General features: G+C 36.0%; 1 protein-coding gene across 4 annotated transcripts in view; it reads right to left on the bottom strand.

Moving 5' to 3' along the window:
- The window catches only part of CADPS2 (calcium dependent secretion activator 2), a 285,443-nt gene that overhangs the window by 104,794 nt on the left and 162,329 nt on the right, over positions 1–18,320 (bottom strand). For all 4 annotated transcript variants that reach the window (XM_059471758.1, XM_059471759.1, XM_059471760.1 and 1 more), the window contains exon 9: positions 4,227–4,293. In XM_059471758.1, coding sequence (XP_059327741.1) covers positions 4,227–4,293 — 67 coding nt within the window. The remainder of the gene's footprint in view (positions 1–4,226; positions 4,294–18,320) is intronic.

Genomic DNA, 18,320 nt, shown 5'->3' with positions numbered 1-18,320 from the left:
TCTAGTTTTAATTATTTCTTTAGTTAAGCAAAGACAGTTTTACAAGGATAGGAATTTGAGAGACACTGTCAGGCAACTGAGCGTCAGCTTTCCACATCAGATTTGGTACATTTGTTTAAATGGGCACACCAAGACCACCTTAAATATACATAAACACAAAGGAAAATCTAGTCTACACCAAAATTCAGATTTTCAAAAAATCCTTTTCAGGATTTTTTCAGAAAGGGACTACTACAAGCAGCCAGTCCATCCTCCAGCATGACAGGCACAGCAGAATTGCACTTCACTATTTGTGCATTGAGCTCACAGTTTTGCTTTCATTCATAGAATATTTTAGAAAATTACCATACTTTGGTTTAAATATTTTAAGATATCCTGGGCTGACAGAGCAGGGCCTTGCAGACAGGGTCCAGCTGGAAGCAGGACAACCAGCCCCAGCCCCAGCCCTGGGCACAGGCCAAGGATGGATGTGGGGAACTGGAGACCAGCTCTGCTGTGGCATTTCTGGGGCTGGGATGATGGCCCCAGGAGGCTCAAATGGGAGTCTGGGCTGTGGGCAGAGACAGCCAGGGCTGGTGGTCTCCTTTGGGAGGGGACCCTGACATGGGGCTCATCCCTAAGCTATGCCCTTTGCTCTAAGCCTGGCAGCAGCATCACCTCTGTCACTGCTTGGTACTTCCCTGCTTATTGTCCCACAACCATATTTGTCCTCATGGACAAGCATGGAGGAAGATGTTGGCTAGTCACACAACTCTAAATCCTTTGCAATTAGCATTATGTTTAATGAGAGCGTTCTCCTTTTCTTTTCTTTGTAAACTGAATCTACAATTTTAATTTTTGCTACTTGGCACTGTAGTAAACGATTTTCAATTTATTCCATTTGGTTGAATGAAATAACCTGGCAAGACCCACATTCATCTCTCACATTTTCATGTCAACAATTCCACATAACCACGCTGTATAGGCAATCTGAGCCATCAAAAGGGAAACTTGTAAACACTAATCATGGAAATACATAGGATGCCCATATTTTACAGATTTCTTTAGCCACTGAAAGTTTTTGAAGAAAAACTTGTGTAAGATCTGAGCTATGTATCTTTATTCATTTTTAAACTTACCACTATAACAAGACAGACATTATAATGCTGCTGATTTTATTTTATTGAACATATTGCAAATGTGTTCTCTTATTTTAAAGGAAAAATCAATCACAAACTGTCACTTCATCTTTTTGTTGAAAATGAGACAATTTGAAATTTCTTCACTAAAGAAACAGACAGAAAAAATTCAAGAAATTTTTTTTGGGGAAAAAAGCCTCAACAAAACAAAGAACTACAGAACTTGCCTCATTTATTTACACTTGAAATCTCTTAAACCCTTTTCCTTATGGTCATCAGTGGCTGCTCTCAGTTACTACAAAAAGAATCACCAGCACAGTCTGAAATAACACTTTTAAATATAGATCTATGACTGGATTTAAGAGTACTATTAGTAGTAAATAGAGCTGTAATCAGCTTTGCCTAAGAATTGAGCAAATTAGCATAAATACTTCATATATAATGAGTACTCAAAAGTCAGGACTATGTACAACACATTCTCAGACAAAAACAGAGTCAGTTTGTCCTCTTGAATGGTAATCTTGACAGAATACAAGGCAATCCTCTTCCTACAACTGCATTTACTTGAATTTTGTCCAGATTTTCCAGATGTTTAAACACCTATCAGCTGTTGTGTTTTGTAGCAAGGGGGAAACCCAACAACCTATGCATTTATGACAGACAGATAGGCACAGAAGTGTGATAGCGACTTTTGAGGAATGTCACTAAGGGATGTCCCCACGGGGCACACAGCCTCTGTTTAGTGTGCTGGGAGGAGGTGGCACTGCACACCTGGCAGCTGGCTCTGTGGGGTCTGCTGCAGGCCAGCACTGGGCTGCCCACTCCAGGGTTCAGCAGCAAGAATTACCCTGCGTGGTGTGTGTGTCTGGAAAAAAATTATCTATGAAACAAACGACTGACTTTTCAAACATTTGACCAGGTGAAATTAAAAGGACAGAAGTGGATCTGCATTCCAATTACTGGAGGAAGATATCAGGCAGTAAATTAAGTAAAACACATCAGGTCTGACGGAGGCTTTTTACCAATCATGTTACATCCCTGTCTTTTTCTGGTTTAAATTAATAACCTTTTAGAGAAGAGACTGGATACTAAAGGATAAAAATAAAAAAAATGAAGAGGTTAAAATTTCCAGATACTGTAACCTTTTTATAATGTTGATCTGTTCTTTCAGAAACCACTAACAACTTGTAAAAGGTGCAGCAATAATGAAGGTGCACATTACTCTCATCACACTCGGAAAAAGTCAACATTCTTCATCTAATGTCACAACTGAGTTAAATTTTCAAAGTGTGTTAAACCATACTAGTAGCCTCTGTTCTAGCACTGAATTTCATGTCCTTGATGTTTTACTACTGTAAGCTAAAAGTTAGTACATAGAGGAAGACTTGTCAATATGTCAATAATATATCAATACAACAGACTGGTCCATTACTGAATGCTTATTTCACATGTATTGACTTCAGCTTATTGCCAGTGAATGTATCACAGCAGGACTATATCAATGAGCCAGAGCTGTCAGGACAGTAAATATCGATTTAACATTGTATTTTTTATATAGCTTTATTGAATTGATAGCTGTTTTAAAATGAAATAGATTACTAAATCCCATCACAGTAGGAAAATTCCTGTAATATTCTCCTCCAGTATTTCAATTTCAGCATAGAGAGGAGAAAATAGTTAAAATTAACTTGACTGGAATAAACCAGTCTCCCAGATGATGGTTCCATATTACACACACATGAAGACTGTGTGTCTCTTAGATGTACAATTTAAAAATCAGATGACACCTGTGGCTTAGAGGAAAAGAACAAATTCATTCTTTCTGTGAAAGGAGTGACAAGTAGGATAAGTGTTGAAGAAAAGCATGAAGGACAAGGGAGGGTGCAGTATTATTGTTTTTCTTTGCAACTTGAAATTATTTTCTGTTCACAGCCATGCCTTGACAGCTATCCTATATAGAGATCTTCCCAAAAAATATTAAGAGTCACAAAATGTCCTCATCACTTCACACAGGACCTTGGTAAAATCAGAAAACAAATTAATTATGTAGACTTTACAGAATTTCCTTCAAATATTCTTGGCTTTTAACTTTAACAAAGAACTTGTTCAGTTGGTATTTTTTTTACAACCTTATGATTTTAATCACTTAGGAGTATGAGGAGACCAGGTGAGTGTGACTGATGGAGAAATCAGACTTTCTGTAAAGCAGTTTTAGAAGTTTTTTTTCTTAAAAAGCCTCATTACAGACTTCAATCTTTGTATGATACTTATGGAGACCCAGATTTTAAGAGTTTTCTGTCAATAAAACAAAGGAGACAGAACAGTAACCTCTGAACTTACTGTGAAGAACATCAAATGTAATCTGAAGACAAACACCAACAGAAAACAATGACATTTTTCCAAAGACTCCCTAAAGTCATTAATTTCTCTGTTTTGACCACTCAAAATCTACTTTTCTATTTATCTCAGGTCAATATCACCATTCACTAGCATGTGAAAATACTAACAGTTCAGCTTTGGACAAAAAGTTATAAAATATGAGCACCATTTTTGTGGCCAAGAACAACTACTGCAACAAATTTTATGTAACAATTATATAACTTCACCCAATTTAATGTTGGAAAGGAAAAAAATAGCATTATTTAAAAAAATCAGAAAAAGTTCTTAATATAGGTATTGTTGCTTTAATTTCAAAGGCAGGAAATATTTGCTGAGATAGAATAAATTAAACAGTAAGTACAATCCATTTTGTAATACATGAATTTATGTCAAATTGAGTGCTGTCAAAGCTGTCATCAGACTATTACAAGGTCACAAAAATTTCATCCAGAATTTATAGGTTTCAGTTGAAACATTGCTCAGTGTATGGATCCATTTGTATATGTGTGTATAACTTGGTAACATTTCTGTTTACTAGCTATACAAATTAAAAAAAAAAAAAAAGCTGGGTGTCTCTGTGCTGCAAGTAGTTGGGAGTAGTGCTGCAAGTAGTTGGGAGTAGTCCTGCATGTGCTGCCTGAAGATACTGATTTACAAACTATTCCAGAAATCATACATAATTTACAGTCCAAGAATTATTTTATTGAAATTCCATGGCTGGCTACTAACCTGAACCAGGACAAAATAACGTTTTTTCCACCGCTTCCAAACCTTCTGTCCTAGGGCATACAAGTACCTGCAAAGGAAATAATAAAGGCAGTGGTTTTCCATTAATAAGGAGCATGATATTAGAAGAAGCAAACAAAAATCTGTGTATTAATTTACTCTGTCTACTGAGCTGCTTCTTCAGCGTTGTCATATGTAAAAATCAATTTTTTTTCTATGTACTCAAACCATAAAAATGCAAAGAGACATTCCTTTTCACCCAAAACAAGACAAAAATCAGAAACAAATGATCTCATGTTTGCAAAGATTAACCAGCTTATCATATTCTATTTCACCAATTTTATCTGAAAAATAGAAAAAGTAGCTTAAACTATATACACAGAAATACTTGATGTTATCAAAGCTGATGTTCCTGACAGTTTTTATTCCATTTGGTTTCCACAGATTTGCTAGTGTTTATTTAGTCTGTGAGAACTCAGTCCCAGAGATAGTGTGATAAAATGCTCACATAACACAATGTCAGCAGACACACAATATTAATTTTTTTTTTCAGAGTAAAGTAGAATCTAATTTCCCAAACAGAAGCACTTCACTATAAAGGCTCTTAGATTACAAAAACGCCTTGTCACTTTAGCAATTTCCAGGCTTTGAATCAGAGGACATAATCAGGAGTATCAACCAGTGAGAAGAGAAAACCACAGACGCCGATACTGTTTGGTGGTAGAGAGAGCACACTCATTACCCAAGAACTTGGAGTGAATTTTCTGGCATTATAGTGACACTTTTCCTGTCACTGTGGTCATGTTGCACTGTTGGTAACAAAGACAGCAAGAAGAAAACAATGAGCTGTGAGACTGCAAGCAAGAGCCCATGAGTGGTAACGATTTGCTGCTTAAAATCTGACAGGAGAGCAAAATAAGACATAGGAGATGCCCCTGCAGGCTGGCCAGCTTCTGTCAAGGACAGCTGGTACAGCCAGGGTGGTCACAGGCAGAACTAAAGGTTGTTCAGACCAATGAATCTTGGCTTCACAGGGCACTCTCCAGAGGATGCCAGTACACACATTATGAAGCAGCTAAAATAACTAGGATGGGAGATGGCTGGTCAGATGAACAGGGGCCTCTCTGGTAAGAGAATATGGTCTGCTGTCCTCCACTCACTTCTGTGGCTTTCTGCCTGGTGGTTTGCATCTCAGTGAAAAAACAGAGCAATGAACCAACATCCTATGTGAAATGAGTAAGCAAGATAAAGGCAAAAACTTTTTTATACCATCCTGGGTGTACTCTCAAGAACGCCTTCTCCCACATTAGGCATCGCAAAGGACAAATTTATGTCTAAAATAAATGTTCAGCGTACTGCTTACAATTGTTGTTTTCAGATTATGTAGAGGCTCCATTATTATTATGAAAACAGAACAGAAGTTCTTTGACTTCTGCTACACCTGTATTGAAGGTCTACCTTACTTGGTTACTCTGCTTTTTATTTGTATGAGAAGGAAAAAAATTGGCTTTGTGTACACAATTACCAGTTGATGTGGCCTTTGAATAGTCCAGATCTTGCCACAGTCTTTTTAACGTCTAATTCTGTAACTATTATAAATTCAATGAAAATAAACGAGTAAGGGTTATGTCAGAAAGGGTAAAAAAAAAAGGACCTACTAGAGGTTATTTTTAAATTTATAATTTTTTGCAACTAAGGAAGCATTTACCTCACAGACTTATGGTCACACATTCTCCCACAAAATACAAACTGTTTTCCTTTTCATATATGTTTCAGAGCATTACCTTTCCCCAAAGCACACAACATTGCTCTTGCCTTGCTAATCTCTTTACTATTGTCAGAGGGTGGAGGGGAAATAAATCATGAATTTCACATAACCTTGCAGCTTAATGACCTGAGGGAGAAAAGTAAAAAAGTCCTTGGGTGGCCCTTGGTCTCCCTCAGTCCTAAGACTGCCCTGTTCTTCATGGTGATTCATCCACTGCATCCCCCTGCATCCCTGGGAGTACCATGAAGGTTTTTTTGATATATGTGAGAAGGCAACTGCCCCATTTTGAAACTGTACTTTGAAAACCCAGATGAAAATACACAGTCCTCCAAAGCTACAGTACAAAGATATCCTGACCATGTTCCCACCCTCTTGGCATGTCTTAGACAACTGTAAAGAAACCATAGATTAACAAAGATTTCTTGCCTCTTGCACATCAGAAAATGAGTAACCCAACCTTAGAAACTCTATGCTAATTCTTTCTCATTATTAACTGATCCTGCTCCAGAAATGTGCTTTTAAAATAAGACATCTTAAAAGAACATTTTTAATCAGAGAAAAGGTGATGTTTTCATATAACTTGGCTGCCTTTTAAATTGCTCTTCATGTAAGACATACCACCTATAGTTCTGCAGTATAGGGAGAAATAATATAATATACAATAAATTCAAAAATATAAAATAATAAAGCACACAAAAAGAAATTAAATAGCAATGTGCATTTTTATTGCTCCTATAAATCACTTCTACCTAAGGTGCTAAATAAGAGCTTCCTTGGGAAACAAAAGAGTGGAACATTAACTACCTAACTTTAAAATTCACAGATCTTACATAAGACCAGGTAACAAAGAAAATAATATTCATGACACAAAGCTGGGATTTGGTATAGAAATGCAAAGACATGCTGTCTGGTTTTACAAATCACTATAAACACACAGGTATGTTATTAATCCCTCTTCCAGTGCCATCTCTAATGGTACCAGATTTTTTCTTAAGTTTCAGCCATTTACAAGGGATATATCCTGTGCTCATCTTAAGTGTGTTTGCTCCTGAAAGATAAAGAGATTAATTCTTAGTCAAGAGTCTAACATTTTTAGGTGGAAGAACCCACCTAGGCTTCTACAGTCTTCTTTGAGCCTTTCTTTTGCATTCATTTTCTATTTGGAGAATAAGAAAAAGAAAAAGAAAAAGAAAAAGAAAAAGAAAAAGAAAAAGAAAAAGAAAAAGAAAAAGAAAAAGAAAAAGAAAAAGAAAAAGAAAAAGAAAAAGAAAAAGAAAAAGAAAGGAAGCACAGGACCTAAGAATCTTCAAGAACCTTCCTATATTTAGACAGTAACATCTAGGATCTGTAAAACTGCAGTTGAGGTCTAGAACAGAAAAAATCTACAATAACCAGTTTTCACAATAAGTTACACTTGGGCTTCACAACAGGAGCAGAAAATTAACAGGTTAACAGATTCAGAAGTGAGCTAAGCCTTAGAGCTAAGTTGAACAATGTTCTATTTTTAAGATGGACAAATGTGTAACTTTCCATGAGTCTCAGGTAAAGGCCAGTACTGCAAACCAGAACAGAATCTCAGTCACGAACTCAGATCTGCAGCCTGCTGCTCCTCTACCCATCAGTGTCTCTGCACTCACCCAGAAGCCACAGTCACTCTCTCCATCCTAAATAACGTACACAAAATGCTCAGCATCAGTTGCTCAGACTATTTTAAACATCCTCAGCAGCAACAAGAAACACAGAACAGCCACTCAAACACTGTACCTTTAGGCAAAAGATTTTGTGCAATACAAACAAGAAACTGATATTCAGAAGTGCCAGTTCCATATCTCTAAACACTAAGCACCCCATTTGCTTCAATTTTTCTTGCTCTCATTTGGGTTCCAAAGTTGGGATAATCTAAAATAATCCTTGAATTATTGAAGTTCAGCCATATACAGGGAAAGAAGACACTAAAATACTTCCCCTGTATCTGAACACTATAATAGTAACTGCTTAGATTTGTTTTGAGTTCTCCTTAAGATCATGTTTTGAGAATGTTTAATAAATATTCTGACAAGGACAAAAGATTGGTGTTTTCATGTACACCGAAACATATATAGATGACAGACTTCTATCCTGTAAAAGTATATAATAAATGAGATACATACACATAACACCTGTGTCTCTACATATGCACATTAGAAAGTGTATTTATAGTTACTATGCATGTGTAGTTGCCTTCTTCAGTTTTCTTATATTACTCAAATAATTTCCAGTAACTTAGGACTAATACACCTGCTTGTACTAATCACAAAGAAAATATGATAAGTCATTAAATGTCACTCCAATATGAAGATTTTCTAACATGTTTTGTAGTAACATGAAAATGCAACCAAATGTACAAACCATACAATCACTTTTCTGAGACTTTTTCTTTTAAAAACAATCTTTTGCAATCTTCTTTTCTTCAATATTATTTAATATTGGGGTTTTTTTTCTCTTCACTCACTCTCCAATGAAAAAATAAAAATTGGATTTGTATGAAGTCACAGAATTACACATGATTATACCTCACAATGCTTACAACATGGTACAACCCCCCCCCTTCCCTTAAATATTTAGTTTTCCTGGAAAAGAAATAAAATTACAAGAAATTACATTTCCACTACAAAACACAGAAACACCTGGATAAAAATGTTTTATATATCATCTCATCTCAGTCAGTATCACTTTCCTCTCCAGAAACAGAACAAATAAAATGAGCAAACATTTTCTTGTAAAAGTCTGGGCATAATCATGTTGTAATTACACAAAGTTTGTACATCTCTCAAAGTGCATTTCCTTGTGCTACCAAAATGCAAAACCATGTTGCTAAATATTATAGTTCAGTTTCAGTTCCAGGATGACACACACAGGAGGGAAGATGGCAGCTTATTTGCTTAAAGCCCTCACCTCACTGCGAGGGTGCAGGGTTCTACTTTTTGATGAAAAAAATCAGCACTAATGAATAGCTGAAAAAGCATAATTGTGTGTGGAATACCGGAGCTATTCACTGAGAGAGAAATGAGAATGGACTTACTCCTTCTACAGAGATCATTTTTAGACCAGCCTTTTTATTCTAAGGAATGAAGCAATTTATCTACATTTTGAATGATAAATTCTCTACTTGTAAAAGGCTTCATTTATCACAAACAATGAAAAAAATATAGAAAGAAAAATCAATACGTGTAGCAGTTTAGTCCAGCAAAGGCCTTTCTTAAAGAGAAACCTCAGTCAAGGTTGAAAGAGCAATTAATGCAGTCTCAAAAATCTGGGCCACTCTGATAGAGTTCGGTTAACATGTGGCAGAAGTAATCATCCACTTGTGAAAATGATTTTCAGTTCATTCTCAAACACCTTTCAGACACTCATGATCCCATTTAACTGACAACAATACAGGCTATCCGTGGGCATCACTGCATTCGCTGAGAGAGCCAATGGGGACCAAATGCCCACAGGCACTTTCAGTCATCCCCGCGTCTTGCATAAAAGGAACCTTCCCTGCACTGCATTCCTCCTTTTATTTAACCCTGCAAGATTAAGAAATTTTTTTGTTTTCAGTTGAGGACAAGGAGAAAACTGATTCAAGACAACAATATGACCTGGGTCATAAGAAACCTAGCTGTAAACATTTTCAAATTCATTTTAGTCCTTTCTGTGCTCTTGAGAAAGAGAACTAAATAAGCCTTCAGCAGACGGAATGAAAAACAATCAGCCTAAACTACTGTAATTATGCTTGCTAAGAATAAAGAAACGTGTAAGAATGTCAAGTAATAAAAACATCACAGCCACAGAAAACAGTTCCATTTACTCCAATAAGCAAGATACCATGGCATGAACAGGAAAATGTGTGGCTTTTTTCCCTGCTGTACACTTTTCCCTTACAGTCTAAATGGTTTTAAGACTGCTGGATGACCTGCTATCCCTAGATTCTTTATCAGTGATATCTTACTGCACTCTAGAGCGCTTCACCATTTGTGAATATGCATGCCAGTACTTATGGAACCTGAGAGGTAACTACAATGGCAACTTGAGAATTATTAATCTAATTTATGTCATATCATGAAACCTATCTGGCATGCAAATGTGAGTGTTTGTCAAGACAGAAAAACATTCTGTAGCCTTGAAAGAATTCCAAGCAATAAAAGAATGAAATCCTTCAGATGCAACATAAATGTAGAAAGCACTCCGATTCTAATGTAATCTAATTGCAGTGTAAACAGGTAATGCAGCACTGCTGCAAAACAGCTGGTGCTGAGGAGCTGACACCCACCCTCTGTGCTTTTTGAGGCAGTTCACTTTGGACTGGCTCTGAACTGAACCCATGGACAAAACAGCTACCAGTGTTTTGCAGAATATACGGGTACACCCCTGAAGGTGATCTCTTGGTCTAATTTAATCTAAAAAGATAATAGTCTGTGACCACAAAAGCACAGAAAGAAGAAGCAAAGAGACTGCTTTTCAAAGGGAAAACCCAAATTTAAATTCTGATGTTGAAGTAGTAGAAAAAATTTCAACTGCATTGCTCTCCCTTGAGCATTCACTTTGGCTGTGGAAACAATTCTTAACACTGACAGACCTTGAAGAACTTGCAAGCATCTCGAGCACCCAGAAGCAGCTGGTGCCCAGCCTAAACACCTCTCCATGCCACTGGAAGCACATGGCACTGCAATCAGATAGAAAAGACCAATGACCTTTTTTCCAGCCAGGCAGTGATAGTTTTTGTGATCTAGAAAGCCTAAATTGCTAAGAGCTTGTTTGCATGCAAAATTTACTTTTGTTTTAGGTCATACACATCCACTGACGGAACAGCAAAAGGTGTTGAAAACTTTGGTGATAGAAGACAGCAAGAGCAGAGAGTTCCTTCAGGAATGATACTTGGCTTTGATTATTTCTGACTGGTTATGCACTCCTTTTCACTGCCATTTTTGTATTGATATAATTGAAATTTCATAAAGAATACAGACCTCAGCAGAGTTATTTGTTTAAATAAAACGTTAGAAAAATAAGATACATATATTTTCATTCTAAAGACAGAAACTTTTAAGTATTTTCATAACATTTCTTGTCATTATCATGAGTAAGTATTTTAAAGTACTTATGAATTAGTATAAAGTGGTATATCTAAGCTAGCAAAGGCATGAGAAGGCATGTTTAACTTGGTATCCTATTTGTGATTTGAAAGAAAGGACAGAAATTATGATAATGAATAAGCCTAGCATTTTCCTTTAATTTGTGCTCAAAGAAGATGCTTATTCAGAATGGTAGGATGCTTTCAAACAATTTTAAAAAATTCTTGAGAGATGGATTTTTTTTAAAAAACCCTAAAGGAATTCAATTAAAACACCACTTAAAAACATCACCAAAGCTTTGAAACAAATCAGTTTAGCAAGTTCTCACTTACATAGCATTATTCTCTTAATAGGAGCATTACTTGACACTTAGTCAAGTGCTTTATAAACCAAGCAATTACTCCTCACAACGTGTCCAGTGCAGGAGGTTAGTATTTCCACATTAATTTCTGTTGGGAGAGAAACCGAAGTGGAAAAGAGCAAGACTGTTCAAAACTTGAGGTCCTAGTGCACCAGAAGAAACACTCAGGAAAGCCTTACAACAGTCCTTATCTTCCAGAAGTTGGAAAATGCATTTCAGAAGATTGTAAAGCTGTTCAGCCTTTTAACTGTGTGTCAAAACATGCAACACACTTATGATTAAAAAAAAAAAAAAAGGGGGGAAAGAAAATGTTATAAGGGAAACAGCAAATTAAATGTTTTTGTCTTTGCAACTCCACTCAGCTACTTTCAGTAATCACGTTTCATTTGTATTTTGTAGGGATCCAGTGTAAAGCGCTTGGGGTATATTTCCTCCTCAGAACTTTGCAGATTACCCTTTGGAAGCACCCTTCTGTCTCCATGGGGTCTCCCAGATCCCTACAGTGCAGACTCTTAACTTAGCTGTTGTAATTAGTTGCATGAAAAGAGATGATATGAAGGAGGTTTTCTGTATGTAAGAATCATGAAAAGTCAACCATATGGCATTCGTGGAAAATGATTGTTATTTGCTGCCTGACTAAATTATTCATTTTAAAGCACAATTCAGAAAAATAAACCTGTTTGCTCTTTTCAGCCAATTCTAGGAGGTAAAACTTCTGAGGATGCAATGGCTGAACTTAGCTAATAATGAATAGAGATGACATTGACTATAGAGATTTCAAAATGTTTGGCACACTTGGCAGAAAACAAACCTTATTTGTGCAACTACAGAGCCATCCAGAATGAAAAACACTACAGCACAACTTAAGCAGCAGTGGCAAAAATGCAGTTAACCCTTTTTGGAATTCATACACAATCTTTTAAATAGCAGTCTCTCCCCATGCTGCAGAAATAAAAAGCTTCCCTTTTTACTGGGAACTATATGATTTTCTTCTGGACTGAAATTTTGACAACTCCCTTTTAACTTAGCAGACTTCATGTAAACATTGCATCCAATGAATACCACTTTTCTGTCTACCCAGCACACAACAGCAAGACAAGACAACACTGTTGTGTATCAGACTGACTCCTTCGTGTCTCGAGCACCTCTAAGGAATGTAGGAACAGTGCCAGACATTAATTTCCACTCTTACACAGCAGTGCCACCACTGAGGCTTGTTTCCATGAAGCCAAATCAGTAACATTTCATTGTACATTTTAGGCATTCCTGGACAGGCTGCAAAAGAGAAATTTAATTACAATGAATGTTTGCATGTGCCAAGAGTCATATCTGGCTCAGAAAGTCCTTCATCTGCAGATGGGTCAAGTATGAAAGAATACTGAAATTACTCTTATAAAAATTTTCCAAGTCATCTGATTCTGGACATAGTGGAAGACTGCTTAGATGAACATTTGGTCCAAGACACTAAGGCTAATCTAATATTCTAATAGAGTCATCCTGCCTCAAAAAACCTACTGGTGCAGAATGACACCTGTAGGTGATCTTTTCATCAAAAACTAGATTTAAAAAAGTACTTTTACACTCCTGGTCATCTTTTGATGACAATACAAGGGCAAGAAGAAGGAAGAAGGCTTTCATAGTATGACACAGCAAACCAGTTCTCTGAAAACATCAATTTTTAAAAAACTTTCCCATACAGAATACATTTAGAATTTTAAAGACGCCAGAGAAACAGACTTCTGACTCCATGTCACTTTGGAAGAAACTTCTCCAAAAGAATACAGAAGTGGACACTCAGAAGCACTTTCAGGCCTATGCCTTTTTCTCAACAGGACATGGAAGGAAGCATGCAGGTATATATTCCCACAGATTCCTCATATACCCACACTGATACTGTCCCTAGAAGCTTCTTCATCTGGAAATGGTGTCTCTGTGTTTGAAACTTTTGAATGGGTTTTTGCTTAAATTAATTTCTGTAATGATTTTCTCAACCATTTAAGACGTTTGAAATCTACACCCAGGAGCACAGTTCCACATCTGAACAAGCTGTGCCTGAAAGCAGCTTGTAGGGTTCATACTGAAACTGGCACCCACTAGCACTATTCAGCAATTGTCTTGTGGCACTGGAAGAGACTTCAGTGTACAGAAATTTGTTTTAGAATCATTAACATAACTGGATGTTTATCCTTGAAAATGCCTTACACAAGCAAACTGATTTCTGCAGGACTTATATCAGAAAACAACAGAAATGCATCACTGAAAAATATCTCCCCTTTGAGAAAGTTCCTTATGCATTTCTTCATGTATTTAGGATTTTAAAAATTGATTTATATAATTAGGAAGAAAATTCCTAAGATCGTTTTAGTTTGGGCGTTAGGGAAAAAAAATAAAAAACCTATGCAAGAAAGATATAAGCCTATAAAAAACCAGAATTTCCTATTTGTCAGTACTTCTTTATTATAGCAAATATGTAGAAAACAAAACATTCAAATGCTCTTCTCCCACTAGAGTTGCTAAACTGGAACTGATTTGTGAGTGTAGGAGTTTAGGAATACAGAATCCTGCCTGTGAGGGAGCATCAGAGCCATCTACTGGGGTCAGTCCATTGCTGCTGCACAGCCTTGTCTGACAACTGCCTTCCCAAAACTTCAATGCTACACTGACATTCACCTACAAAATTGCCATTAAATAATTTCTTTTTAAAATCCATAAAATCTCAGAGAAAAGAAGCTGTGGTGCTGATGAATTGGATGAGAGCAGAGGTAAGAAGTAAAGCTTCTCCTCACTTCAAGTTTTAGCAGTACTTTTTGAAAAATAGCATTTATTTGTAAATAACCCAAATTAATAAAATGTCTTCTATGGGCATTTGGGTGATCAATTAAAAAAAATTACAATTAATATTTTTTGTGTTACTCATAATTATTGTTCAACTGTGAGATTGAGATTTTTTAATCTCTTTCCCCAAACAGAATTTTACATGTGTGTGTGTATGTGTATACATATATATATATATATATATGTATATGTGTATTTAGACATGTATATAAAAGGACTCATTTCCTGCTATAGCTCAGTCAAGTATTAGAGGATAGAGCAGTTACTGTGTTCTGTAAATATATGAGAATAGCTGCCTCCACTCTTCAAATATTTTATTTACCACACTGTTGTAACAGAATTTATTGGAATTTAAAGAATTAAATTTTTAACTAGGCTTTAATAACTCCCACACTACATATTTTAAGACCTTCTTCCAAAACGGATCATGTATATACAGAGAAAAACTTAATGTTTATATGTACTAAGAAGCTACACTTTGAAACTTCTAAAATTAACATGCAGTTCTTTTACCTGTCCTGGCCAGGAAAATAAGCACTTTTTTCAATTATAAACACTTTCACAAGATGATATAAACAATCAAAAGTGAGATTAATTTAGCTGCATTATGATCATACTCACATCTTCTCCCTTGATTTAACCATGCTGCCCTCCTGTGGATGTCAGGACATGTAAAATGCCACGGCCCAGACTAAAAAAACTCATTCAAATCGATCCCTGTTACCTGTTTGTGACAGACTTGAAGAGGAAAGAAAATGCTACTGTGTAATCATAAAAAGTGGTTGTGTTAAACTTCAGGGCAAGGAGTGTGAAACTTTTCAAATTAGTTTCAAAATTGTTTTGAAATGAGTATTTTAAATTAGTAGAATTTCTTATTGTTCCACAAATCATGAATCTGTGGGAGCACAATGTCATAAATATTAATAATACATTTATTCTCAAATTAAGGGGAGAACATTCATTGCATAGTGATGAGTTACTTCATCTGCTGAAGTGCCAACACAGTTGAACACATACATTATAAAGATTATCCGACAACTCCAAAAGCATAGAAAAAATCTGCAAAAGTATCAGTATTTGGTAAACCAAAAAATGTTAATTAGTTAAACTGTAATATTTTTTGCCTGGTACAGAGATACTACACACATCTTTAGAAATTATTGAGTAAAAAATATGTTACATCTTCAAAGAAAAACACAAAAGATGGTTTGGAACAGAAGAATCTCAAATTAGGAGAGATCTATTATCAATTACTCAATGAAATTCTCTCAGGCAAAAGAAATCCTTTTAAAATTATATTTATAAATCTCTGTTTTTATAAGGTGTATTAATAATCAATAGGAAGTTAATATTATGCACTAAAATGTTTATGTAACGAGCTCATCAATACTCAACAGCTGTCAGATTTGTTAAATCACTGGCTTAAAACAGAACAGTGCGAAACAGATCCCTAAAACTTAGAGTACAACTACTGGGGTGGCACAGGACTGTTGCTTTTCTTCCAGACTATATTTGTAAATGCTGACAAACTGTGCCTAAAGTCTAAATGACAAAAAATGCTTTAAATTAATTTTCTCTCTGAAGAAAGACTAAAATTTTTAAAAGCTACAGAATTTAGTGTTATTTTCTGAAGGTAAAATACATTAGGAAGTAATCACTTAAGAAGAATATTATTTAACTCAGAAACAAAAATGAAAAGTGAAATGTCAAATTTTAAATCAAGCTGCTCTGTCAAAATATTTTTTATATTGTTGAAAAGACTGTGAAATAAATAAGAAGTCTCAGCAATGTGGAAAAAATATAAGAAATTCTTTTGGACCAAACTAGACAAGACAGTTTAGTCATATGCCATTTTGTGCCAATTAGCAAAGTTTCTGACATGCCATATCAATAAAAAACAAATGACCTAAGCAGTGGGACTAATTAAATGAAATAAGGTAATTAAAAGCTTCTCAATATATAATAAAAAATATGGCTGAAAGCGTTCTATAATGTCATTTTATTTTCCCATTATCTACTTCTCTGCTGAGTTTTAATCAGTATATCTATATGCATAAAACAGAGTGTCCAGATGTTAATGTGTTGATGGCAAGAATCAGGTGTTCAATTAAAATATATTGAGTGTGCAAGGAAAAAAAACAAGCCTTCCATTAAGGAGATTATATACAGCTCAATTAAAAATGAACGTAACATTTGTGATTAAGTTGAACACTCACATTCTATAATGACAATAAAGTTTCACATTACATGATTACTTTATTAACTTAATCATCCAATTCTAATCTAAGGATAACAGCTATTTTCTGTTTGAAAATGGATCCATTGTTCTCTATATAAAAAATAATGGTAAAGCTGTATTTACAGAAATTGTTGGGTTTCCTTCTCTGAAGTTTTATTTTATTTTCATCAGTAATGAATAAAACCCCCCAATTGTAATGCATGTACTATTTGTAGAGATCTTAGCCTAGCAAGTGCTCTCAGCTACTGGGAATATTTGCAATATTTAATACCTGTCCCAGATGTGTTGCTTGCATAACTCCAATTTCATTTGGATGTCTTCATTACTCAGAATGTGTTTCTAAATGGCTTGACTAAAAGATCTGTTAAATGACATCCCATGCCCAGCCTACTGCCCTTAATCTAAAAGGAATCATTCTGTACCCTTAAATATTTAGACCTTTGCTTCAGATCTTACCTTGCCCTTCAAAACTAAGACTTTGAACCAGATGAAAAAGGTTACAGATCTACATTCAGCTTTAGAAAAGATAATTGCTGTCAGCTATCCAGCTATGAGGAGAGTATATTTTTAGGGACACTTCTCTACAGCAAAACTACTAAAATCTGAGCCAAGTTTCTTACTCTCATTTGTTTGGTCTATGACATTGTGCATTCTACTTAAGACTTTCTACATAGTGCATTCTACTTAAGAACCTAAAATGATCTCAAATTTTAAATAAACAGTTAAAATCACAAATGTAATAAACCATGATAAAAATGCTAACTTCTAAGTCACTGATTTACTGAGCAAGGGCAACTAGTAGTGTATTTAGGAGAAGGTACATTTCTCTCATAACAACCATATTGATTTCCATCTTTGGAAAAAACTATGAAGAAAAGAAGACAACAGTTCTGGGCTAGCAATCTTCTAACATTATCAGAGAAGCTCTCCATGTGGAAGAAAAGGGAAGCTGGTCTGACCCCAAGGGAGACTTAGCAGTGGAACCCAAACCTACCCCCACCAGAACACTTCTGCCAATTTGTCCCCAGATTAGTCCATACAAGCAGCAGCATGAGAGGCAGCCTTAGAGGTCTTTGCTGTCCATTGCTCCAAAGACAAACCATGCACAGGATTTACCCACAGCACTGAGTCCACCAACATAAGGACAAGGACCTGCTGGAGGGAGTCTTGAGGAGTGTCCCAAAGATGCTCAGAGGTATGGAGCACCTCTCCTTGAAGAAATGCTGAGAGATTTGGGATTGTTAGCATGGAGAAGAGAAGGCCTTGAGGAGACATTAGAGTAGCTTTCCAGAACCTAAAGGGAACCTTCAAGAAAAGAGAAGAGGGACTTTTTGCAAGGGCATGTTGTGACAGGACAAGAGGGAATGGCTTCTGGCTAAAGGAGGGTAGCTTTAGATTAGATATTAAGAAGAAATTCTTTCCTTGTGGTGAGACACTGGAAAAGACTGCCCAGAGAAGTTGGGGATGCCCCATCCATGGAAGTGTTCAAAGCCAGATTAGATGGGGCAACTTTGAGCAACATTGCTGAGCAGGCACAAAGTTAATTTTAAGATGGGGTTAAATGGTTTGTAATGGTAAGCACACATAAAAGACCATTTTTAGTACGGGATAAGTTGTTCTTTACATTTTTTATTTAAATAAAAGGACCACGTGAGCTAACGGTGCATAACTCTGTATGAAAGCATCATTAACTACACTACATGTCAGCCTTTCAAGGTGATGCCTATTTGGGGATGAGACATACTCAGGCCCCTGACAAAACAGTACAGTATTGATCTGCCAACAGATCAATACTCTGTGT

This window comes from Ammospiza nelsoni, chromosome 5, assembly GCF_027579445.1.
Source record: "Ammospiza nelsoni isolate bAmmNel1 chromosome 5, bAmmNel1.pri, whole genome shotgun sequence".
NCBI classification, from domain to species: domain Eukaryota; kingdom Metazoa; phylum Chordata; class Aves; order Passeriformes; family Passerellidae; genus Ammospiza; species Ammospiza nelsoni.
This window is presented reverse-complemented; position numbering and strand designations above follow the sequence as displayed.